General features: G+C 47.9%; 1 protein-coding gene across 3 annotated transcripts in view; it reads right to left on the reverse strand.

The window, feature by feature from the left end:
* Positions 1-2,297: 2,297 nt before the first annotated feature.
* Positions 2,298-12,380, reverse strand: part of LOC307207213 (uncharacterized protein) — a 127,030-nt gene continuing 116,947 nt past the window's right edge. For 2 of the 3 annotated variants that reach the window (XM_079961017.1, XM_079961016.1), the window contains 4 exons: positions 11,186-11,405; positions 10,019-10,164; positions 7,572-7,688; positions 6,817-7,133 (listed from right to left, as the gene is read on the reverse strand). In XM_079961017.1, the coding sequence (XP_079817143.1) occupies positions 6,840-7,133; positions 7,572-7,688; positions 10,019-10,164; positions 11,186-11,210 (582 nt within the window). In that variant the 5' untranslated portion in view covers positions 11,211-11,405 and the 3' untranslated portion in view covers positions 6,817-6,839. Of the gene's footprint in view, positions 2,496-6,816; positions 7,134-7,571; positions 7,689-10,018; positions 10,165-11,185; positions 11,406-12,380 lie in introns of those variants that run through there. The other variant, XM_079961018.1, reaches the window with a different exon arrangement.

Here is a 12,380-nt window from a genome sequence, read left to right on the forward strand (position 1 = left end):
TGTCAGGTCCATTCCTTCCACATCATATGAAAACATCACTTTAAAAATGCCGAACAGGCCAGAACGTTGCAGAAGCTGAGAAAAGTCTGGGTGCAGGATGAAGTCAATGGGGGCCCATTTAGGAGCACCCATTCCTTATTTATTTACATTATTATTCTCCTTCCTGGGACGCGGGTGGTGCTGTGGGTTAAAACCACAGAGCCTAGGACTTGCCGATCAGAAGCTCGGCGGTTCGAACCCCCACAATGGGGTGAGCTCCCATTGCTCGGTCCCTGTTCCTGCCAACCTGGCAGTCTGAAAGCACATCAAAGTGCAAGTAGATAAATAGGTCCCGCTCTGGCGGGAAGGTAAACGGCGTTTCCGTGCGCTGCTGTGGTTCGCCAGAAGCGACTTAGTCCTGCTGGCCACATGACCCGAAAGCTGTACGCCGGCTCCCTTGGCCAGTAAAGCGAGATGAGCGCCACAATCCCAGAGTTGGTCATGACTGGACCTAATGGTCAGGGGTCCATTTACCTTTACCTGTTCTCCTTCCACATGGAAAAGGTTCAGAACAGGGCAACCCAAAATGACCAAGGGGGTGAAGAGGCTTCCCTATGGGGAAAGGGTGCAGATTTTTTTTAGTTTAGAGAGAAGGAGAGGAAGAGGCCACACAATCAGTTTATAAAAATTATGCCTGGGTTGGAGAAAGTGGAGGGCAAGAAGTCTCTCTCATAACACTAGAATGTTGGGAGAGTAAAGGCAGAAAAAAAAAGTACGTTTCTGGTTGAACTTTGGAACTCCTTGCCACAGGAGACAGTGATCTAGGTCACCAACCTAGTAAAGGTAAAAGGACCCCTGACCACTAGGTCCAGTCGCGGATGACTCTGGGGTTGCGGCGCTCATCTCGCTTTATTGGCCAAGGGAGCCAAGCTACTGCTGTACTTGGATTCAAAAGAAAGTAAGTTAAAACAACTGCTAAAATCTGCTGGATGGAGCCAGACAGGGAATGAGGGCAGGTGAGTCCAAAATAAAATCCTGGCTCTGCCCAGGCCTGGAAAGCATGGAGGACAGGTAGGCATGGACAAGGTCCTGAGAAGGTCCTGTGTTGGATGCCCAATGGCTTGTCCAGGCAGGGATGGGAGAGACCCATCTCTGAAATGCTGGAGTGCTGCTGCCAGCCAGTGTAGACAATATTGAACTCTTTAGAAGGCATCTTCCTCTGTTCCAGAAAGTGGTGGTGGGGATGAGTGTTCAGACACCTGGGCTCTCACTTGTGGGGTGCCTCAGGGTACAGTCCTCTCCCCCATGCTTTTTAATATCTATATGAAGCCGCTGAGAGAAATGATCAGGGGGTTTGGGCTGGGTGTCCATCAATATGCAGATGACACCCAGCTCTGCCTCTCATTCAAATCAGAACCAGTGAAGGCGGTGAAGGTCCTGTGTGAGTGCCTGGAGACAGTTGGAGGATGGATTGTGGCTAATGGATTGAGGTTGAATCCTGACAAGACAGAAGTACTGTTTCTGGGGGACAGGGGGTGGGCAGGTGTGGGGGACTCCCTGGTCCTGAATGGGGTAACTGTGCCCCTGAAGGACCAGGTGCGCAGCCTGGGAGTCATTTTGGACTCACAGCTGTCCATGGAGGTGCAGGTCAATTCTGTGTCCAGGGCAGCTGTTTATCAGCTCCATCTGGTACGCAGGATGAGACCCTCCCTGCCCTCAGACTGCCTTGCCAGAGTGGTGCATGCTCTAGTTATCTCCCGCTTGGATCACTGCCATGCGCTCTATGTGGGGCTACCTTTGAAGGTGACCCGGAAACTACAACTAATCCAGAATGCGGCAGCTAGACTGGTGACCGGGAGTGGCTGCCAAGACCATAACACCGGTCCTGAAAGACCTACATTGGCTCCCAGTACGTTTCCTAGCACAATTCAAAGTGTTGGTGCTGACCTTCAAAGCCCTAAACAGCCTCGGCCCAGTATACCTGAAGGAGCGTCTTCACCTCCATCGTTCTGCCTGGACACTGAGGTCCAGCTCTGAGGGCCTTCTGCCGGTTCCCTCATTGCGAGAAGCCAAGTTACAGGGAACCAGGCAGAGGGCCTTCTCAGTGGTGGCTCCCGCCCTGTGGAACGCCCTCCCACCAGATGTCAAAGAGAAAAACAACTACCAGACTTTTAGAAGACGTCTGAAGGCAGCCCTGTTCAGGGAAGTTTTTCATGTGTGACATTTTGATGTATTTTAATCCTTGTTGCAAGCCGCCCAGAGTGCCAGATGGGTGGGGTACAAATAATAAATTATTATTACTATTCCTACAGAAAGCCAGAGTCGGTCAGACAGAAGCCGTCAAACACCTCAGTGTGAAAAATTAAGGCTTTATTGCAAATTCCAAAAAGAGAGAAGACGTTTCCGTATCAAAAAGAGGGCACGCGGTTTCTGGAATGCGGCAAACAGTCAGAAAGGTTCACCTTGCTATGTTGCAGTGCCAATCTCAGCCAGGAAAGGAGACAGTTGCCGTTATTCTAGGGAAGGGGAAAAGTCACATAGGTAAGTTCTCAATTCCAGGGTCAGGGTGTGTGTGTGTGTGGGGGGGAATTAGTTGTCAATTCCAGGGGGTAAACTAATCAGAGGTGAGCACAACACACACACAAGGAAAACAAGCTGCAGTATTCCAAATTTTTAAAAAGGCATTTCGGTTGCGCAGCGATAGGGCATGCAGAATTAAATTTATATACCTCCTTTCTTCCGACCACAGAGGCGTTTTACAACATAAAACGCCAAAAAAATACATAATGTAGTAAGAAACGAAACAATACCAACACCCCCCTCCACGATTAAAAAGGCCATAGATTGTTAAATGAGCCAAAAGTTCAACCCCTGGCATCTGCAGAAGGGATGGGAATATCCCATGCCAGAACCCCCCCCCCCCCAAAGAGAGTCTGCCAGTCAGAGTTGACAACACTTACCGTATTTTTCTGTTTATAAGACGAGGTTTTTTATTATTATAAATTACTGTTAAAAATTGGGGGTCATCTTATACATAGAAAGTGCAGGGGGGGACGTGTGATTGGCGGCAGTCACGAGCAGTGGATTGTAATTGGCGATTGGGCAGGTAATTGGCGGCTGCGGCAAGGCCTGCTGGCGATTGGCAGCTGCTGGGGGCGAGTGGGCAGACGATTGGTGGTTTCGTTGAGGCGTGTGGTTGTCAGCGGTGGTCAGGTGGGTGAGCGATTGGCGGCAAACCCCCCCCCCAAAAAAGCTCAACAACTCTGGGCAATCTCCCCCCATTTCCTAAATTTGGAGTCCCAAAAAAGAGGGGTCATCTTATACACGGGGGCATGTTATACACGCAAAAATAGGGTAGCTAGATACATCAATGGACCAGCTCTGTATAAAGGCAGCTTCCGAGGTCTCCTATTGAAATCAGCCGTCCATTCAGAACCTTAAGGACTGGCACCTTCTACAATTTTTGTATTTTTATGAGTGGTTTGTAGTTTCATTGTTAAGACAAGAGGGATGTAACAAACCTGATTCAATTTCTTTTTATGCTTTTCAACTCTTTCATCTTTAAAAATTCTTTTTAAATCCTCATTTTCTCTTCATTTTTCCTCATCCCCCCTATTTTTCCCCGGTAGCCAGTCAGATGTCCCAAACGGGGAAGACCCCACAAGCAGGATGTGGAGAGCAGTAGCCCCTCCCACGCTTGTTCTCCATCCTAAGGTAGACTGGTTTTGTCCATGGAGGTTCCATGGAGGGGTCATAAGGAACTAAGAGGAGCCTGGCTGCAGGATCCGACTCAGAGGGGGCCCATCTCATCCAGCATCCTGTCTTTACAGATTTTGGGGGGGGGGGACAAGGAGGGGATTGTGATGAGTGATACCACACACAAACTTCTGATGCCAACTTTCTAGATCAGGGTTTCCCAAACGTGAGTCTCCAGCTGTTTTTGGACTACAGTTCCCATCATCCCCACCACTGGTCCTGCTAGAAAGGGATGATGGGAGTTGCAGTCCAAAACAGCTGCTTTTTTTAAGGGCAAAGTTGAAAAGTCAACCTTTGGAATATTTCAAATACATAGAATCATAGAGTTGGAAGAGACCCCAAGGGCCATCGAGTCCAACCCCCTGCCAAGCAGGAAACACCATCAGAGCACTCCTGACATATGGTTGTCAAGCCTCTGCTTCAAGACCTCCAAAGAAGGAGACTCCACCACACTCCTTGGCAGCAAATTCCACTGTCAAACAGCTCTTACTGTCAGGAAGTTCTTCCTAATGTTTAGGTGGAATCTTCTTTCTTGTAGTTTGGATCCATTGCTCCGTGTCCGCTTCTCTGGAGCAGCAGAAAACAACCTTTCTCCCTCCTCTATGTGACCTCCTTTTATATATTTGAACATGGCTATCATATCACCCCTTAACCTCCTCTTCTCCAGGCTAAACATGCCCAGCTCCCTTAGCCGTTCCTCATAAGGCATCGTTTCCAGGCCTTTGACCATTTTGGTTGCCCTCCTCTGGACACGTTCCAGTTTGTCAGTGTCCTTCTTGAACTGTGGTGCCCAGAACTGGACACAGTACTCCACAGTACCTGTTTTTATAACTTTTAAAAACCCCTAATTATTTTGTTTCTGCAAACAGCTCAGAAGGTTCTCTTGCAATGTAGTGGGGTATAAATTTGGTCAAATGAACGGCACCCCTGCTGTGCACCCCCCACCCATGACATTCCTCCAGAATCCGACCTCTCTTTCTCCCCCCACACCCAAGAAAATGTGCAGTATCCCCTCCAGGTCAGCAAGTTGTAGTATTGCTGTTCTGCCACTAGAGGGAGCGCCTGGGCCACAATTTCATTTTGCGGATTCTTTGCTTCCCGGAGACTCAGCCTGTCGAGTTCATTAAGCCCCTAGCATAACCCATTTTTATTATTAAATATCCTTACTAATAAGAAGAGTAGCAGCTGCAAGACCTAGTAAGTATTATTAATTATTATTAGTTGCTATATAAATGCAGGCCTTTTGCCCTAAGGTTCCAGGACAGGCTACAACAATGAAAAAGTATTTGAAAAACCAACTTGCAAATCATGGAAATTCCTAGGCAGAATGTTGGATCAGGACCTCTGCAGGAGCCCCTTAGAAAGGAAATTGCAACTAAACATCAGGAATAATTTTCTGACTACGTGAATGGATTCTCCATGGCCTTACTCGTATTTATTGGACCGCCCCTCCTGGTCTGCCCCACAGAGGACCTTAAGGTCCATGAATAACCATAGTTTAGAGGTCCCGGGCCCTAAGGAAGTCAGATTACCCTCCACCAGGGCCAGGGCCTTCTCAGTGGTGGCTCCGACCTGGTAGAATGCTCCGTCCTGTGAGACCAGGGCCCTGCACAATTTAACTTCCTTCCACAGTAAGACAGAGCTATTCCACCTGGCTTTCAATTTGAACTTAGCCTGATATTTTATTCCCCTTCCTTCCCTCCCCCTCCCCTTTTTATGAAGATTACCCGTTCTCGGATCCCACAGCTAATTCTCCCCTGGTCTCCTCGCTGGCCCAAATAGGACTAACTTAGCCACCTAGCCCTGGTGATCATCTAATGTTTTTTGGTCGGATTTCCCCCCTAAATTGATTTTTTGAATTCTGAATTTATTGTTATTCACGTTTTATACTGTATTTTATGCTATTTTTTGTTGCATCAATTAAGTGCTTTAAATTTGTTGTTAGCCGCCCTGAGCCCGGTTTTCTGAACCGGGAAGGGCAGGGTATAAGTTAAAAAATTATTTCTGACCTTGCTGCGTTGGAACGACAAATGTATTTATTTCACTCCATTGATTCAATGGACTGAAATCCCAACTGAACTTGCCGCCTCTAAGCGGATTGCTGATAGACGCAGACAAGTCTAACGGAAGTTGGACTTCATTTATACAAAACGCAGCAGGTGAAAAAACAACAGTTTTGCAACTGTGTTAGAAATAAGTATTTGGAAAATGTCTACTATTATCCAAACAGATGTAGAGTTATGGAACTGGATTTGCCAGCTGTTCTAGTGATGTCCTATGCCCTCAAATAAATAAGAGCTTTCTGTTCTCAAGAGCTGCCCACTCAAATACAGCCACAACACATGGCAAATAAGTATGGCAAATGTATTATTATTAGTAGTAGTTAGAATATAATCTAACATTTACAAATCATAAACATCTATAATGTATGTATAAGTACAAGAAATAATTCTGCCTGCGTTGTGGTGTTCCCTGACAGCAATTTATTACGTTGACTATTTCTTGTTTATGGACTTATACATACATTATAGATGAAGCTTATGATTTGTAAATTTTGGATTGTATTCTAACTACTACTAATAATACAGGTGAAACTCGGAAAATTAGAATATCGTGGAAAAGTTCATTTGTTTCAGTAATTCAACTTAAAAGGTGAAACTAATATAGGAGATAGACTCATGACATGCAAAGCGAGATATGTCAAGCCTTTATTTGTTATAATTGTGGTGATTATGGCGTACAACTGATGAAAACCCCAAATTAACCATCTCAGAAAGTTAGAATATTGTGAAGAGGTGCAGTGGCTATTCAATCCGTAACACCTGCAATGGGTTCCTGAGCCTTTAAATGGTCTCTCAGTCTGGTTCAGTAGGAAGCACAATCATGGGGAAGTTGAATTACTGAAATAAATGAACTTTTCCACGATATTCTGATTTTTCGAGTTTCACGTGTACAATTACCATACTTATTAGCCATGTGTTGCGGCTGCATTTGAGCAGATTATTCTGTATTGCAACACAGTGGAACATCCCCTTCCTTGGAGGTTTCTAAACAGGTTGGGTGGCCGTCTGTTAGCCGCCATTCCTGCACTTCAGGGGGTTGGGCTAGATGACCCTCGAGGGTCCCTTCCCTCTCTGCAATCCCATGATTCTGTGACGCTCACCTCCGCTCACATTCACCCATTGGTCTTGGGAGTTGTCACTGGAGGTCATCTCAGCACTGGGGTCGCGGGACGGCAGGGGCATTGTGCTCTCTGGTGGAGCAGGGCTGGTGGGATTCGCACCCGGGTTGTCCCCACCGCTGTCAGGCACCTCCTCGTCTGGCTGCTCACTCCCGTCCCCGGAGCAGCGGGGGTCCAGAGCCTCCTCCCCAGCCTCATTTTCCTTCCTTGTCTCCTCCTACAAACACAGTGAAAGAGAGAGAAGCTGGACTGCGAAGGAAGTTGCGCTCTGCGAGCAGGACTTGAACTCTGAGCAACAGAAGGAATCAGAGATCATTGTATGATGGTTAAGTTAGGAGAAAGAGAAGACAGGGTGCAGCAAGGGGGAGAAATTAAAAAACACCGTGGAAAATGGAGTGGGAAACTAGGAAAGCAAAACAAAAAAATCTGTTATGTATTGGAACATTGAGTTCCACATGTTAACGCTGTGCTGTGTACAGCCTCCTTGGCACATCCAGAAAAGCAGAATGTGGCCCCCACCCGTCTTTAAGTCTAAGCCAGTAAGAAGAAACATGTCTTCTTTCTGCATTGGCAAGATGTCAAGAGCACCTCTGAGGACGTGAAGAGGGCCCTTTCCCCCTCACTGCCTCCCCCGGGGCAAATCATCTTTCGTAACCTGCTGAGCTGGGGCTTCCTTCAACATCAAGAATCCATCTTTCTCCTCCACCTCCAAATTGACATCGGTGTCGTTCTGAGATTTGTATTCTTCGCTGTCCGTCTCAGAGACGGTAAACTGGGAAGGAGACACAGAGAAGGGGCTGATCAATGGCTGTTCAGTCAATCAATCCATCACTCTCTGCGCCAAACTCTGGGGACTGTAGGCCCATTTTAAGTCCCATTGAAAAAACAATAATTTCATAGACTTGTTTCTCAGTTTGACCCTTTTACCGTATTTTTCGCCCTATAGGACGCACCGTCCCATAAGGCGCACCTAGTTTTTTTGGGGGGAAATAAAGGGAAAAAAAGTATTTCCCCCCCAGGTGCGGGGCTGGGGCGGGGGAGGCCTGAGCTTCCCCTGCCCCAGCCCCCAAACAGGCAGCTCTCCGCAAGCGGCGGCAGCCCAGTGCCAGGCTCCCGCTGCTTGCAGAGAGGTGCATGAAGCCTGGAGAGCGAGAGGGGTCGGTGCGCACCGACCCCCTCGCTCTCCAGGCTTCAGCGAAAGCCTGCATTCGCCCCATAGGACGCACACACATTTCCCCTTCATTTTTGGAGGGGAAAAAGTGCGTCCTATAGGGTGAAAAATACGGTACATGGTTTTGTATGCATGGTTAGGAATTGGGGCCTGCTGTTTTATATTGTTCCTAGTTTACTTTTTTAATTTTTTTGTAACAGTTTAGTTTTTTTATTGTAATTGTTAAGAGTGAATTTCCATTTAATTATTGTTTGCTGATATTTAACTTCATTGTGTACCATTACACAATGATGGAGTGTTGCTTCATTTGAATTAAGTTGTTTATTTTAAAGTTATGTTTTTATTACGGCTTTTTTTGTTTTGTTTCGAATCAGATTATTATGGCGTGTGTGATCTTTGTTGTTTCCTCAGCTTGTAAACTACTTGTGTATACAGAAGGACAGTATGCAAATTAAAATTTGAATTGAATTGTAGCTCTGTGAGGGGAATGAGAGCCCCCTAACAACTCTCAACACCCTTAAACTACAACTCCCACAATTCTTTGTGAGGGGGAACCTCAGCTGTTTTAAATGGTATCACAGAACTCAAAGAACTCGTAAAATCATAGGGTTGGAAGGGACCCTGACGATCAGGATTCGCATGGTGTGAGCACGGCCTTAAGTAATGATTGGATGCTTTTTAACATCTATATGAAGCCGCTGGGAGAGATCACGAGGGGGTTTGGGCTGGGTGTCCATCAATATGCAGATGACACCCAGCTCTACCTCTCATTCAAATCAGAACCAGTGAAGGCGGTGAAGGTCCTGTGTGAGTGTCTGGAGACAGTTGGAGGATGGATTGTGGCTAATGGATTAAGGTTTAATCCTGACAAAATAGAAGTACTGTTTTGGGGGGACAGGAGGCGGGCAGGTGTGGGGGACTCCCTGGTCCTGAATGGGGCAACTGTGTCCCTGAAGGACCAGGTGAACAGCCTGGGAGTCATTTTGGACTCACAGCTGTCCATGGAGGCGCAGGTTAATTCTGTGTCCAGGGCAGCTGTCTGCCAGCTCCATCTGGTATGCAGGATGAGACCCTCCCTGCCTGCAGACTGTTTCGCCAGAGTGGTGTATGCTCTGGTTATCTCCCGTTTGGATTACTGCAATGCGCTCTATGTGGGGCTACCTTTGAAGGTGACCCGGAAACTACAACTAATCCAGAATGTGGCAGCTAGACTGGGGGCGGCCACCGAGACCACATAACACCGGTCTTGAAAGACCTTCACTGGCTCCCAGTACGTTTCCGAGCACAATTCAAAGTGTTGGTGCTGACCTTTGAAGCCCTAAACGGCCTCGGCCCAGTATATCTGAAGGAGCGTCTCCACCCCCATTGTTCTGCCCGGACACTGAGGTCCAGCTCTGAGGGCCTTCTGGCGGTTCCCTCCCTGCGAGAAGCAAAGCTACAGGGAACCAGGCAGAGGGCCTTCTCGGTGGTGGCGCCCGCCCTGTGGAACGCCCTCCCACCAGATGTCAAAGAGATAAACAACTACCTGACATTTAGAAGACATCTGAAGGCAGCCCTGCTCAGGGAAGCTTTTAATGCTTAACAGACCACTGTATTTTAATACTTTGTTGGAAGCCGCCCTGAGTGGCTGGGGAAACCCAGCCAAATGGGCGGGGTACAAATAATAAATTATTATCATTGGAAAGAAGTGCATTGCAGGGGGTTGGACTAGATGATCCCTGGGGCTCCCTTCCAAACTTTACAATTCTATGATTATATGTCTTAAAGATAAAATAAAGCAAGGAGCAACTTATGGGATTTATCTGTGGTAAGGGGTGATCCGGATGAAATCCAAAATAAGTCAAGGGCTGACATTGCGATGGCTGTGTCAAGCGGTTGTGGGGAAAACAACTTGCTTGCGTTAACAATGTGCTCCCAAGTCCCAGAGGTACCTCATAAGTCGGGTCCTCAGGATCATCTTCATCTGGTAATTCTTTCTGGAGAAGCTCAGCCCAGCAGAGTTCCTCCTCTAGAGTAACATCGTCCTTTTTCCTTTTGTTCCCTTTGCCTGATGGGTGGACGGGGGCATCCAATGTCTCTGCAGGAGGAGCAGCAAGATTAAAAACAAACAAAAACAAAACAACCTGCAGATGTCTTGGCAAGGTTGCAGGTTCGGTCCCCGGGTGGGGCAGCTGCCTCTTCCTGCATTGCAGGGGGTTCGACCACTAGGTAATCCACAGGGTCCCTTCCAACAGTAAGAGGAGATCCAGAAAAGCAGGCGTGAGCCAGGGTGGTGCCCTGGTTTGAGTGCTGACCCTGGGAGACCTCTCACTTGGCTATGAAGCTCACTGGGACTGGGTGACCTCTCAGTCTAACCTACCTCTCAGGTTTGTTGTGGGGATTAAATGAGGAGGTGGGGGGGGGGAAGCTGCTTGAAGGAACGGTGGGAGAGAAATGCAACAAAATGGGGGGGGGGAGTGTAAAAAAATGCACATGAAATTAATTAAATAATAATAATAACAACAACAATAACAATAATAATAAATTATACCCCACCCTTCCCGGTTCAAAAACCGGGCTCAGGGCAGCTAACAACAAATTTACATAACAGCAGCAGCATAAAATACAGTATAAAAACATGAATAACAATTTTTAAAAAATCAAAAATCAATCAGATAATCCCCAGGGCTAGCTGGCTGAATTGGTCCTACTTGGGCCAGCGAGGAGGCCAGGGGAGAATTAGTTGTGGGGTCTCAGAGCGGGGAATCTTCATAAAAGGGGGAGGGGGAGGGAAGAAAGGGAAATAAAAGATCAGGCTGAATTCAAATTAAAAGCCAGGTGGAATAGCTCTGTCTTACAGGCCCTGTGGAAGGAGGTTAAATCCTGCAGGGCCCTGGTGTCATGGGACAGCACATTCTACCAGGTTGGAGCCACCACTGAGAAGGCCCTGGCCCTGGTGGAGGATAGTCTGACTTCCTTAGGGCCTGGGACCTCTAAACCATGGTTGTTCATGGACCTGAAGGTCCTCTGCCGGGCAGACCAGGAGAGGCGGTCCCATAAATATGTGCCCTATGTAGCGACGCCTGCCCCTTTCCTTTGCCCCTGCCCCCGGGTCTCACCTTTGGGGACTAAATCCCGTTCCATGACGGTCAGATATCCGAAAGCACGCTGGAACCTCAGAGGGGCAAAGGCAAGGATGACATGCGCTACGGTTCCCAGCCGCTTCTTGGCGTGACGCACGGGTCGGTCCGGAGACTGTGCCAGAGATCCTTTGGCCGTGGGGGTCCCTGCAGGGATGGCGAGGCGAGCCCAGGGGAGGAACTTGCGAAGGAACTGGAACTGAGCAGCCAAGAGCAAAGGAAAGCGATTTAGAGACGTACACCAGCCGCAGGCTTTCGTAGCCAACACAGACATGTAGAATGGGATATATAGGGAGAATAAAACATAAATCTGAACCTCAGCAGCGGATCCTAAGAGGTGAAAGGAATAAACACTGGGAGATTTGGCTGTTGAGGTTTCACCAGTGCTGCGTATTATTATTATTTCCATTTCTATACCACTTTACATTTTAAAGAACAAATGTCAAAGCAGTTTAAGGGACCCCTGACCATTAGGTCCAGTCGCGAACGACTCTGGGGTTGCGGCGCTCATCTCGCTTTATTGGCCGAGGGAGCCAGCGTACAGCTTCTGGGTCATGTGGCCAGCAGGACCAAGCCGCTTCTGGCGAACCAGAGCAGCGCACGGAAACGCCGTTTACCTTCCCGCCAGAGCGGTACCTATTTATCTACTTGTACTTTGATGTGCTTTCGAACTGCTAGGTGGGCAGGAGCAGGGACCGAGCAACGGGAGCTCATCCCATCATTGCGGGGATTCGAACCACCGATCTTCTGATCGGCAAGTCCTGGGCTCCGTGGTTTAACCCACAGTGTTTACAACACATTAAAACATCAAATAAGACAACCCAGAATAAAAACAAATTCAAGCTTAAAGGGATATATTTCAGATCTATCGAGCCACCTTTGGGATTCCTCTGGGAAGCCCACAGAAATGTCCTTCGCGTCCCCCTTCACATTCAGCAGGTCGACTGCCCCTGACTAGACAGGTTCTATTCCCTAAGCAAGCTTAGAGGACTATTTCAAGGCCTCCTCTGTCAGGCAGTCTACTAGCACCCCAGAAGCTAAAGTGGCCCCCGCCTCCTGGAAAAGCTTGTCATCTAGGGCTGGCGAACCGAAGATGTAAAGACTCTGTGAAAAACAACTTGCCATGTCCTGGTGCGGCAAGAGAACGAGTGGAAAAGTTCCCTTTCTGCACCTC

The sequence above is a fragment of the Podarcis cretensis genome, assembly GCF_951804945.1.
Source record: "Podarcis cretensis genome assembly, chromosome: 18".
Taxonomy (NCBI): Eukaryota; Metazoa; Chordata; class Lepidosauria; order Squamata; family Lacertidae; genus Podarcis; species Podarcis cretensis.